Source organism: Schistocerca piceifrons, chromosome 8, assembly GCF_021461385.2.
Source record: "Schistocerca piceifrons isolate TAMUIC-IGC-003096 chromosome 8, iqSchPice1.1, whole genome shotgun sequence".
In the NCBI taxonomy this organism is placed as follows: domain Eukaryota; kingdom Metazoa; phylum Arthropoda; class Insecta; order Orthoptera; family Acrididae; genus Schistocerca; species Schistocerca piceifrons.
Genome location: NC_060145.1, coordinates 171,756,435 through 171,769,603, shown reverse-complemented (window position 1 = coordinate 171,769,603; position 13,169 = coordinate 171,756,435). Strand labels below are relative to the sequence as shown.

Below are 13,169 nucleotides of genomic sequence, written 5' to 3'. Positions count from 1 at the left end.
CGTTGCTGCAGATCACGAGGTTTCAGTTTCTACACCGTCTGGATCTTCTGCGGGTACCAGTGTAATACAGACTGCAAAACTTTCTTTACTGTTGGCCGTGGGATGGATAACTCTCGTGACACTGCAGAGGCACTAGCTTTACCTGGGGCAGCTACAGTAACAGCAACGTCGACGGTAACATCCACTGGGATGCCACACCGAACTCACCAATGTTTCATTATCGCCTTCTGTAAACCATATAATGACATTTGTGCCTCTCCTCAGACCTTTCAGTCGGCGATGTTCTCTCAATGGAGCACCGTAACTGCTGGCGTTCACAGGGCACCTGATCAGATTAGGGTCTTAACCCTCTCTTACCTTAAGCGCATTCTTACATCAGACCAGGCTTTCACACACGCTGTATTTTTTTATCTTACTTACATGGTGAATAGCGATAATTTAAATATCACAAATAGTTATAAACCAGGGTTAATAGAATTAAGGTGATTTGAATGTATCTAGAGACAATGTAAATAAATAGTATTAAGAGTCAAATTAGGTAATACGAGCAGTACTTCTACTACTGCTGCTGCTACTGTCATTAATAGTAATAACAATAATAGTAATAATATAAAATATATAGTGGCAGATGCAAATAATATTTACAGGTGTATAGAAACGATCTAGCAAGTTAAAAGGAAGGGAATTATAGGTACACTGCACGAGCTAAGAATACTGGAAAATGAAGATTTTTTTGGGAAGAAGGATGTAAAGAGGTAACTAGTGCGTAGAAGGACAATTATATTATTATTGCTTCATAAGGTATGTCATATCTTTTGAAGCAAGATATGTTAGTCAGTTCTCTAATGCAATGAGGGAGCTCATCCCAGAGTCGGATTCCTGCTACAGAAAAGAACTTCGAGAAAGCGGCTGAGTGATGGAGCGCGACAGAAAGGAATTTGCTCTGTTGGGAAAGGGCGTTTCTGCCTTGATGTTGAGACAAGAGCGTTAAGATCGAGGAGAGGTATGATGGACAGTGTACGTTGATAGGATAATTGAGGAGATAGACTGAATGAAAATCACTGCGCTTGTCTGTACGCATCCAGGATAGCTCTGTATGTGATGGTGTAATCCGATCAAAGAGTCGAACGTCGCAGAAACAGTATATGAAGGGCTTATTTCAATAGAGGTACAAGTCCATTCTTGTTCATTGTGAGGTACAGAGTCCTAAAGTTAAATGAGAGCTGAAAAAATCTGCAGTTGAGATACCAGAAATATCTAAACATATGGCTTCTTGCTAGATATGAACCTTTCTTTCTGTTTGTTTGGATCATTAATTGCAGAAGTATTATAGGCAGAAAAGTGGAGGTAATGGACTTGTACCACTATTGAAATAAGCCCTTCATATGGAACACGGGCGTTCGTAACTAGTTCCAGGCGCAGTGAGCTTTTCTGAGAAAGACCATGCCGGATAACATCGCGGTAATCAACAATTGGAAGCTTTTTAGATGACGTCACACAGTGATTGCAACTTGTTTAACACTGTGGCATTGATGGTGCAATGGGCAAATGCAGGTATAGCGAAATAAGGCGGGAGGTGCGCAGCGGTACTGACTTGGGCGTGATTGCGTCCAGCAGGTCCTCGTCCATCCACTCGACGCACTCGACGATCTTCTCGGGGTCTGCGGGCGGCGGGTACACCATCTCCGACACCTCGCTGCGGTCGCAGTTGCAGTACGCAGTCGACACGTGCACCAGCGCCTGCAACATGACGCCCATCTCGCGTCTCAACAACGCCGGCACTTCCACGTCATCACTCCTGGAAACGGTGGGGTGTTTCCCTTTGCTGATTGTGCTGCGTCTGGCCACTGCGAAGCGGCAACAATGGACAGACATCTGCCTCCGTAGGCGAGGGCGCCAACACGCTGATAACACAAGCGGCTGCCTTTGCAGTGACGCCGTGACTGGGAAGCGTGGAATACTGACGAATGGCATCGCGTTGTGGTCTCCAGTGAATCGTGGTTCAGCACTACCCCGGACAACCATCGTCGGCGAGCACACTGGCGACATTGGGAATGGTCCCGTTCTTCCAACGTCTTGGAGAGTCACCGTATAGTTAACTCCTGTTATGGTACGGAGAGTCATCGGGGACGACTTCAGGCAATGGCTGGTAGTGACTGAGGGAATTCTGGTGATACAAAGGTACATCACGGGCATCTTGTGTCCTCGTGCGTTACCTCTCACGCGACAGTATTGTGGTGCCATTTACCAGCAGGACAATGCCCTCCACACATGGCACGTGTGTCTATGAATTGTCTCTGTGATGCTGAGGTACTCCTGTGGCCAGGAAGATTCCCCGATCTGTTCCTGGTAGCATATGTGTAGGACCAACTGGGACGTCAAGTCCTTCCCAGTATCAAGGATACACAGGTCATGGCTTTGTTACACCCTCCCCAACCGAGTCAGTGCGTGTAAGCAGACCAGAGAGAGTGAACTGCCATACTGATAAGTGGACTCCTACTGCCAAGTTCTTCGTAAATCTGATTCGACATTGTAATCATTGAAATAATATCACATTCCCTCTGAACCCGTGAAGTTTCATTTCGATTGCTCCTCCCCTTTTTAACACATTACTTTTTTGGCCAAGGAGTGAATCTTGTAATACCACTTCTGATACTGTGTAACGTTCTTGTATTAAAGTCAAACAATAATATCTGTTGTTGAAGAAATTGTGTGACAGTGTAGAGCGTGATTCAGCTGCCCATAGCGATGTCGTTTTATGTAACCCATAATGTTACATCTGGCTTCAAAAATCAGGCGCGAGATTTTTATATTCTCTCGTTCGATACTCGGAAATTATTGTTGTTGTTGTGGTCTTCAGTCCTGAGACTGGTTTGATGCAGCTCTCCATGCTACTCTATCCTGTGCAAGCTTCTTCATCTCCCAGTACTTACTGCAATCTACATCCTTCTGAATCTGCTTAGTGTATTCATCTCTTGGTCTCCCTCTACGATTTTTACCCTCCACGCTGCCCTCCAATGCTAAATTTGTGATCCCTTGATGCCTCAGAACATGTCCTACCAACCGGTTCCTTCTTCTTGTCAAGTTGTGCCACAAACTCCTCTTCTCCCCAATTCTATTCAATACCTTCTCATTAGTTTTGTGATCTACCCATCTAATCTTAAGCATTCTTCTGTAGCACCACATTTCGAATGCTTCTATTCTCTTCTTGTCCAAACTATTTATCGTCCATGTTTCACTTCCATACATGGCTACACTCCATACAAATACTTTCAGAAACGACTTCCTCACACTTAAATCTATACCCGATGTTAACAAATTTCTCTTCTTCAGAAACGCTTTCCTTGCCATTGCCAGTCTACATTTTATATCCTCTCTACTTCGACCATCATCAGTTATTTTGCTCCCCAAATAGCAAAGCTCCTTTACTACTTTAAGTGTCTCATTTCCTTATTATTAGCTCTACAGAAGAAAATGGACAGGACCTTTTTGTAGGAAATTCAATTTAGTTAGATTTTGTACTGGGATTAGTTTTCGCTGGCCCATGGTTTTCAAGTTATTCGAGACAAATGTATAAAAGTGACCTTCAAACGCACGTCCATTACTACACTCATGCCTCACCAGTTAGGATTTCAGAAAATACGCTCCCTCCTACCACTGCACAAAAATTTACGACTACAACAACTATTCCCGATATTCTATCATATTTAGTCTCTATCGTTTGGACTATTACGCCACCATCATAATCGACTATTTTCTTAACATTTCTGATGTAAACGTGCCTGTGAGGGCAATGAAATAAAAACGATATTTGTAAACATTAAGCTAAAGCTAATAACGTTCACAATCCGATCCAAACTTAAGCCTTACTAGTTTCATAGTCAGAAAGCTTGAGCAATACAACGATGTAATTGTTCATTTTACACTGCTAAAATCCACAAAAGAGCTAGGTAAAGTTTATAAAGAGGTCAGTTTCATAATTTGTAATTCTTCAGCTAAGACGGCGACGTAATGAGGTCAATCAGTAAAGACCAAAAAGTTCGAATGTGGTGCAGTCGCAAATTTTTGTACAGTGGTAGAAATATGCTAGAAATACTGAGCAGTGGAGGTTGAGTGTGGAAGTGGAGGTGGGGGAGGGGGGGAGGGTACGTTTGATGTTCACTTTTGTACTTTTTTCTCGAGTAACTCGAAAACTTTGGCCGCTGGCGAAAACGCACTACATCAGATTTCCTACAAAAACGTCCTGTTCAATTTTCCTCTAGGACAAATAGTTTGCGAGTAGCGAGCGAGAGATGTAAATCTTGCGCGTGGTTTTTGTGAAGGCCAGACCTAACACTGCGGGTTGCATAAAGCGACAGGGGTAGGACAGCTGAATCACCCTATATGAAAAGCTCTGTAATTATCAACAGGCAGACGCTGTAGCACAGGGATCCCCAAACTATTTTGGACAAGTGACCCCTTTTCCAAAATAAACTGTTACCTCAGACCCCCATGGACAAATTACCTACTTTTAAGATCAACCCCCTTATTCATAATAGTCCTGCTACAGAGTGTTATTTTTCATTCTGACTTAGGTCAATGGAAGAAGACAGAGTGAGAATTATCAATGCCTTAAGTTAGCAGACTATTATGAATAAGGGGGCCTATCTTTAGTTTTTTCCTACCTTGAAAGTTTTAAATAAAAACTTGTGTTAGTTTAATAGGGGTCGATTTTTAGACCTCGTCGACCTCCAAAATCAGCTTTGGTTTATGTCGACCCCTAGGAAACCGATATCGACCCCAAGGGGTCGATATCGACCACTTTGGGAATCCCTGCTCTAGCAGATCATTTATTGTCAAAGTGATTGTCCGCACGAATATGCCACAGGAAACAACTCGAATGAGACAGGAACTTGTAGTGGAGATTTGCACTCGTAGACGTTTAAACGAGGGACTCACCTCGAGCTTGTCCATCTTGTGGCAGAGTTGGACTAGGCGCTTGGTGCCGACGATGTTCATGGCGACGGACAGCTTGAGCTTCTCGTCGAACTTGACGGTGGCGGCCGAGTGGAAGACGACGGAGACGTTGTCGGCGAGGATCTTCTGGTCGGTGGCGCTGAGTCCGAGGTGAGGGCTCGTGATATCGCCGCACACCGGCACCAGCTTGTTCAGCGCGTCCGGCCGCTCGCGCCGCAACTGGTCGAACAGCTGTGGGCACCACAACACGGCGGTGAGACTCGGAGATTACACCGTCAGCAGCAGGTATCCAGAGGGCGTGTCTAAGATCGTCTTTGATTTGGTCGTAGACACATATGCCGTGGGATAGCGGTATGTGCAGATGTTGATGGCGGTAGTATCATGTATAAAAGGGCAGTGCATTGACGGAACTGTAATTTGTACGCAGGTGATCCATGTGAAAAGGCTCCGGACGTGATTATGGTCCCAAGATGGGAATTAACATACCTCGAACACGGAATGGTAGTTGGAACCAGATGTATGGCACATTTCATTTGGGAAATCATTAGGAAATTCAGTATTTCGAGATCCGCAGGGAGAATGGAGTGCCGAGGAAACCAACTTACAGGCAACACAGTGACCGACGGCCTTCACTTAACGGCCGAGAGCAGCAGTGTTGGTATAGAGTTGTCAGTGGCATCAGACAAGCAACACTGCGTGAAATAACTGCAGAAATCAATGTGGGGCCTACTACGAACGAATCCGTTAGGACAGTGGGGCGAAATATGGCGTTAGTTGGCTATGGCAGCAGACCAACGCGACTCTCTTTGCTAACAGTACGACATCGCCTCTCGTGCTCTCGTGACCATGTCGTTTGGACCCTAGACGCCTGGTAAACCGTGGCCTGGTGTAATGGTACTTGAATTACGTAACCATTACGGCACCTCACCTCAACCTCTCGATACCAACAATATTCTACTGCGTTTCTGTAAAATAGTTAACATATTTTTATAAAGAAAGTAATGTAATAAACATATGTTTTGTTACGAATGCCACACAAAACGAAAAATGAGCAAAGAAAATCTCTGCCTCCACAAAACTCTTTGGCGAAAACAACAGCCACACTCTTCGGTTTGTTTATATTTTGTTAAGTATGTGGGAGTCGCTATCTGTGGAAAAGTGCCTGTTTCACTTGATATTTAACGATGCTGGAAACCATACATAGTGTGTTTCAGAGCAGTGTTTGCAACAAGAATAAAAACAGTGAGTAATACCATCAAATTAATCTTGCAATTTTAATATTCTTCCCACATACGGTGCTCACTTTTTCGTCTCCATATTTTCCACAGATGCAAGACCACCACAATACTCCAAACTAAATTGCCTCATCTGATGATGAATCGCCAGGCGATTCGAAACCGGTTATGAATAAATAAAACTTGAAGAAAAAACGGCTATTGGTTGCAGTAATTCCTGAAACCTTCATCCATATATATTTTATGCTTCATAGAAAAGCTCATGGAACATGCAACTTTATTTAAAAATTTGCCACACCTGGGAATCGAACCCATGCCACCAAAGTTGTTTGCGAGCATACTGCCACACAGCCACGCAGCCCATTGGAAAAAAAATTGCTCTAGAGTAATGAGAGTTGCATCAGTTGCTTTGGTGGATTGATATTTGAGTTCTGAACTTCGCTCACCATAAATATAAAAACATACGAAATTCCTATTGCTGTGTGGTCTCCACGTGAGCTGTACTCACTCACTGTGCGTGGATGTATTCGCACTTGCGATTACGGACAACTTTCAGCTGTATAATGGAATGACGACACTGAAAATTTGTTCCCGACCGGAACTCGAACCTGGATTTTCCACCAGTTACGAGCGGTCGCCTTAACAACTTCGGCTATCCGAGCATACTTCACGACCAGACCCTAACTTCGTTGTCCGTGTGTCCTCTACCTGCGCCGGTACATTCGCAGCTGTAGTGGCCGCAGTGCCTGTCCCTTTTGCCATGCATGCACTTGTGATGGTTCTTTATTTACGTGACCATTGCGGCACTCCAACGCCAGTTCTCGATACCAATAATATCGTACTACTTTTCTGCGAAGTAACAGACACATTTTTGTGACAATATTCACATCTGGTTTTGTTAATGTATAGATACTCCGTTGTATCGATATATTACAGTGATATGGTTCTTGTGTGTAATCATGTGTGTGAGACTGTCGTAATCTTTGACTTACTTGTAACCGTTTTGGGACGAATGCGCACAGGGCAGACTTTGTTTCACTTTGCAGAAGTTAAGTTGTTTTCTCGCTTTGTAAAAGAACAATCAAGTCTTGTGTTTGGTTAAAGTGGAAATTAAATATATGAAGGTTGATACAAAACTGTTTTCTTGACGATGTGACAATTAAGAAGAAGTATATGTGAATTTACAGGAAGTTTAATAAAAATGTTGATCGTGAACACCAAGTCAAAAATTATTTCTACCATACCATTGTTCTGATCTGGGATTGTTTGATCATTAAGAATTTCCTGAAAAACGCGTTTGTTAGGTCTTCAAATATTGCTAAAATACAGATCTGGACCTTCTAGCAGTCAAAGTGGAATCACCTTAGAATCAACAAGATGAGCCATAACAACTTCGACGAAATCTACGTGGGAATCCATTCAAGATAAGTGCCAAAATTAATGACTTTTTTTTACAGTGACTTCATTATTTCTTTTCTGACGATACCATCCACAGTCAATAACTGTTTTGTTGCCCGATAAAGCTGCTTGAGCAACATTATTAATCTGATTTCTAACCTACTTTGCAAGTGGTGGTACTGTTAGGCACTGCAGTATCGCACAATACTCACGGTGGCATTGAGCAGCTCGTCGAGTCGCGTGCGGACGTCAGTCCCGCGCTTTGGCCGCATCAGCAGGTAGATGGTGCTGATCTCGGGGCACGAGCGCAGCAGCTTCTCCACCAGCACCTTGCCCATGAAGCCGGTGGCGCCCGTCACCAAGAGATGCCGTCCGCGGAAGAAATCCGGGATGGCGCCCGCCGCCTCGCTCATATTGCCGGACCTGCAACGAGGACAACAGAAACACCCGTCACAACACTGCCCTAGACGCAGGAGCAATGCTGCTACGCATAGAATATTCTATTCGTGAAGGCTGTGGAATTATTTGTTCATAGCTGAAATCGCTTCGCAATGGTACACTGTCCAGTCAATTAATGTGACCACCTGTCAAAAGCCTGAATAACCATTTTTTTTCAGCGCGGACTCCTGTGTGATGCGCAGGAAGAGTCAGTGAGGTTCTGGAAGGTACCGACAGGAACTGGAGACCCCAGTACCATGGCCAGTTTCGCTATGTGTTTCGGCTGAGGATCCATGGCGCGAACAACCCGACACACGTGGTCCCACAGGTTCTCGATTGGGTTTAAATCTGGGAAGTTTGGTGGCCAGGAGAATACTTTAAACTCATTCTGGAGATATTCGAATCAAGTATGTCCACTCCGAGCTGTCATACGTTGCATTGTCCTGCTGGTAGATGCCAACACTCCGAGGAAAAACAAACTGAATGGTCGCGAAGGATATATGAAGGGCTTATTCCAATAGTGGTACAAGTCCATTTTTGTTCATCTGGAGATACAGAATCCTAAAGTCAAACGAGCGCTGAAAAATCTGCAGTTGAGATACCAGAAATATTAAAGCATATGGCTTCTTGCTAGAGATGAACATTTCTTTCTGTTTGTTTTGATCATTAATTTCAGAAGCATTATAGGCAGAAAAGTGGAGGTAATGGACTTGTACCACTATTGAAATAAGCCCTTCATGTACATACTTGTGTTGATCCACAGTACCTTTAAAAATGATGGATCACTCAGGGAATGCCAAGGAAACGTTTCCCGCAACACAACGCTTCCTCCTCCGACCTGGAACATTCCGACAACACTGGACTCGCATTCGGGAGGACGACGGTTCAATCCCGTGTCCGGCCATCCTGATTTAGGTTTTCCGTGATTTCTGTGAATCTCTCCAGGCAAATGTCGGGATGGTTCCTTCGAAAGGGCACGGCCGACTTCCTTTCCTAATCCGATGAGACCGATGACCTCGTTGTCTGGTCTCCCCCCCAAAACAACCCCAACCCAACCCCCATTCCGACAACTGTTGCAAGCTGTTTGCTTTCAGACATTTCACGCCAGACGCAGAACCTCCCATCCAACCGATGGAGCATAAAACGTGATTCATCTGTAAAGTTACCTCTCATCACTCAGCAGACGTACAGTTGCGATAGTGGCGTGCAAATTCCAGCCTTCGTTGTTGATGAACAGCAGTCAGCATGGGTGCATGAACGAGACGACTGATGTGGAGGCTCATACGCAGAGACTTTGGCTAGACGGTCGTTGAGCAGGTTCTGTCGGTAGCCCCTCGGTTCATCTGGGCCTTTAGTTGCTCAACAATTGCATATCTGTTCCCCAATACACATCTCCGCAGCAGTCGCACACCTCTGTCATCGATGGCCCGTGGTGCACTACAGTTGTCTCAGCTGAAGTGTAGTCTTTCCACTGGAGGTATGAATTAAAAATTGCCTTCAGTCACAACTTTTCGTGTTTTATTAATCACACTATACACTTCCATCATCAGGTGTAATTTGTCTTAATACATGCTTTATTTTTTCTCTCGAGGAACTCGACGAGCAGAGGAAGCATCATATTGCACTATAACTTACATCCCAACACTACCAACTGGATGAAGGCTACCCGTTAGCGATTTGATTGGTAAACAGTGCAACATCCTCCATACTTGAAGATAGTCACGCTTGGACGTCGGTTTCAACTGGATAAGAAGTACAAGTGTGGGTACGGATGTGGAGCCATCAGCGGCCGACTGCGTTATACGAACACTAAATTACATTTCGTCATAGTCCCAAAACGTGACAATTATCGCTATTACCATTATCAACATTATCATTACCATCCTCATCATCTACGCCAAACCTTTATTTTCTATCCATTACAAGACAAATTATCAGACATGTAGCCGAAAATGATAAATTTCTGTACGAAGTCTTATAATTGTCACAAGTATAGTATTTTGCATATGATTTGTTTATTTTATCAACGGAGTATTACGGAAAATGAGATAGATTTCTTTGATTATACCCTTATAATGTTCACAGTTTATCAAATGGCTCTAAGCACTATGGGACTTAACTTCTGAGGTCATCAGTCGCCTAGAACTTAGAACTACTTAAACATAACTAACCTAAGGACATCACACACATCCATGCCCGAGGCAGGATTCGAACCTACGACCGCTCTGTCACAGCGGCCGGCTCACAGTTTATCGACTCAGATGTAATAGATTAATGTAACACTGTCTACATAATCTGAGATATTGCATCTCTTCTCAGTTCTCTTTCTTCAATTGAATTTGAGCTGCTACTGACGCATGTTCACGTATCATTACATTTCACTTCTGTTGTTTTTTCCTGCCTTCTGTTCTCTGTCGGTAACTTTTACACTGTTCGCGAATATTACTTAATGTATTCATTCCCTTCCACCTCATTTTACATAATCTTATTCTATGTAATATCTTCCCCTGTGTTGTATTTGGTTTTTCCTACGTCATGTTGCTGCCAAAGGACAAAATAGTTTTCGCAGCGTGTTTTTCAGCTCAGTGTGTTTCCTCGGTATTTTGCTCGTGGAATCATTCCCTTGTATGAGATATTTATCTTGCGTCTCCATAGGGAATTTGAGTACGAGTAAGCGACAAGTGTCGCTTACGTAAAGCAAATCGTAAACGAGTCGTTTGAAATCACCCGAGGACGATTTCTGCAAACACGCCGGAACTTCAGCATATCGCTGTGCTGACATACGTGGAATCCACACGAGTTCTGCGGAGCTACCACCTGCCTCTTTTCTCTGGTCTGTCGGAAAGGAAATATCCCTTCCTTCGACAAAATGTTGGCATGCTAAGGTCTGTCCATTGTCGGAGATAGATAATGGTGCGCGTTATTTTGTATTGTGTTGCTATCATTCTGTAGTCGTTTGATCATGTCACGAGAACACCACAACCGTTTATTTAAATTACAACAACTCCACTTTCAAAACCGTGCCCTGCTGGATGGGCGTAGATGCGTGGCCATACACGTGAGGTTGTAGTTACGTGTGTTCATCTTCAGGTACACATCACGGGGTTCTATAGATCACCCAACGTCTTCTTAAGCTGCATGTTCCTCTCGCCACAGAAGATCAAGCTGTGACGTAGTTCCGTTTCCGAAGTGTAGTTGCAGCTGTTTGACTGTAGGAAAATACGGGTCTGCTTTTCAGTAAAGAGCACGTAAATTTGTTTTAAGTGTTGCCGGTTATATATTTAGTATAGCAGCTACACTAGCAAACTATGAAAATGTAAATGTGATGAAATAACTGTTTGTTGACTATATCGACCACGATAACAACCAAAACGACAATGAAAAATAGCTGTGTATATTTTATCGCTAGCCGGTCGCTGTGGCCGAGCGGTTCTAGGCGCTTCAGTCTGGTACCGCGCTGCTGCTACGGTCGCAGGTTCAAATCCTGCCTCGGACATGGATGTGCGTGATGTCCTTAGTTTAGTCAGGTTTAAGTAGTTCTAAGTCTAGGGGATTGATGACCTCAGATGTTAAGTCCCATAGTGCTCAGAGCCATTTGAACCATTTTATCACTGTTTTTAGCCCGAACTCTTAGCGACGCTGGGAAGGGGAAGAGGAAGGAGGGAGGAGCGGAGCATGTTTCGTTTAAGCGTAGTTTCAGTCTGTTGTATGCTTTGTTCTGATCGTGCGCTGGAAGAACATGTTACTGGAGTGAAGTCAGTGAATGTGGTCATTGTACTCGTAATTTCTGTGATTCAATGTACATCGCAAATGCGTAAATAGTGTTGACAATTTTTGCTACATTTCCGGACAAGCTACAGTGAAATCGCAAAGGAGGTCAACAACGCCGTGTATTAGGAAGGCGTACAGACTGTACTTTGGCTATTAAATCGGGGACCAGGACAAGCTCTGGGCTGCTCAGGTATGTTGCGCATCTTATGCCTCGAGTATTCATTCGTGGCGAAGTGGCCGAGCGGTTCTAGGCGCTGCAGTCTGGAACTGCACGACCGCTACGATCGCAGGTTCGAATCCTCCCTCGGACATGGATGTGTGTGATGTTCTTATGTTAGTTAGGTTTAAGTAGTTCTAAGTTCAGGGGGCTGATGACCTCAGATGCTAAGTCCCATAGCGCTCAGAACCATTTGAACCATTCATTCGTGGTTAAATCGCAAAAGATCTTGCTTGGGCTCTGCTATACCCGTTATCTGGCGAGAATCATCAAACCACGTGATTGATTGTTACTTCTGTATCGCACTTCGATTAACACATGGTATTTCAAAGAAGAAAAAGTCTTCCGTGACATGTCATAATATACCGTATGACACGCGACCAATGCCTCACGAAGACGGGCTGCCTGTTCCTCTTCCACCTGACTGTGATAGTGACTTTAGGCGGGAGTGAAACTAGTACTGCACCATCACCTTCAAAACTGACGGATTGCCGTCCTAGTGGCCCGGGTTCGATTCCCAGCTGGGTCGGGGATTTTCTCCGCTCAGGGACGGGGTGTTGTGCTGTCTTCATTATCATTTCGTCCCCATCCGGCGCACAGGTCGCCCAATGTGGCGTCGAATGTAATAAGACCTGCACCAAGGCGGCCGGACCTGATCCGCAAGGGGCCCCCCAGCCAATGACGCCAAACGCTCATTTCCATTTCCATTCAAAACGCAGTTCTTCGAAAGATTCTGAGATCATGTGTAACGACGAGTGTAAAGAGATTGACTAAATAACACAGCGTGAACTTAACGACCTAATGAGAGGTCTGAAATTGCCGAAAGGTGAAGCAGAACTGTTGGAGTCAAGACTTCAACAGTGGGATTGTCTTGATAATACGACAAATGTGACTGCGTTCCGTAACAGCCATATGCCATGCCTTCCATTTTTCGAAAGCGAAAAGAACTTTGTATTTCAAAGTGATGTACAGGGACTAATGGCAGCTATGGGTATTAAGTAAAAAAGTAATCAGCGGAGGTTGTTCATCGACTCCTCCGATGTAAGTCTCAAGTGTGTGCTGCTACATAATGATAACGTGTTACCATCGATTCCGACTGGGTATGCACCTTACATGAAAGAAACATATGGTAACATGAAACAATCGTTATTCCG

General features: G+C 44.2%; 1 protein-coding gene across 2 annotated transcripts in view; it reads right to left on the bottom strand.

Moving 5' to 3' along the window:
- LOC124711420 (putative fatty acyl-CoA reductase CG5065) overlaps positions 1-13,169 on the bottom strand; it is a 262,399-nt gene that overhangs the window by 61,683 nt on the left and 187,547 nt on the right. For both annotated transcript variants that reach the window (XM_047241483.1, XM_047241482.1), the window contains 3 exons: positions 7,802-8,012; positions 4,939-5,187; positions 1,595-1,740 (listed from right to left, as the gene is read on the bottom strand). In XM_047241483.1, coding sequence (XP_047097439.1) covers positions 1,595-1,740; positions 4,939-5,187; positions 7,802-8,002 — 596 coding nt within the window. In that variant the 5' untranslated portion in view covers positions 8,003-8,012. The remainder of the gene's footprint in view (positions 1-1,594; positions 1,741-4,938; positions 5,188-7,801; positions 8,013-13,169) is intronic.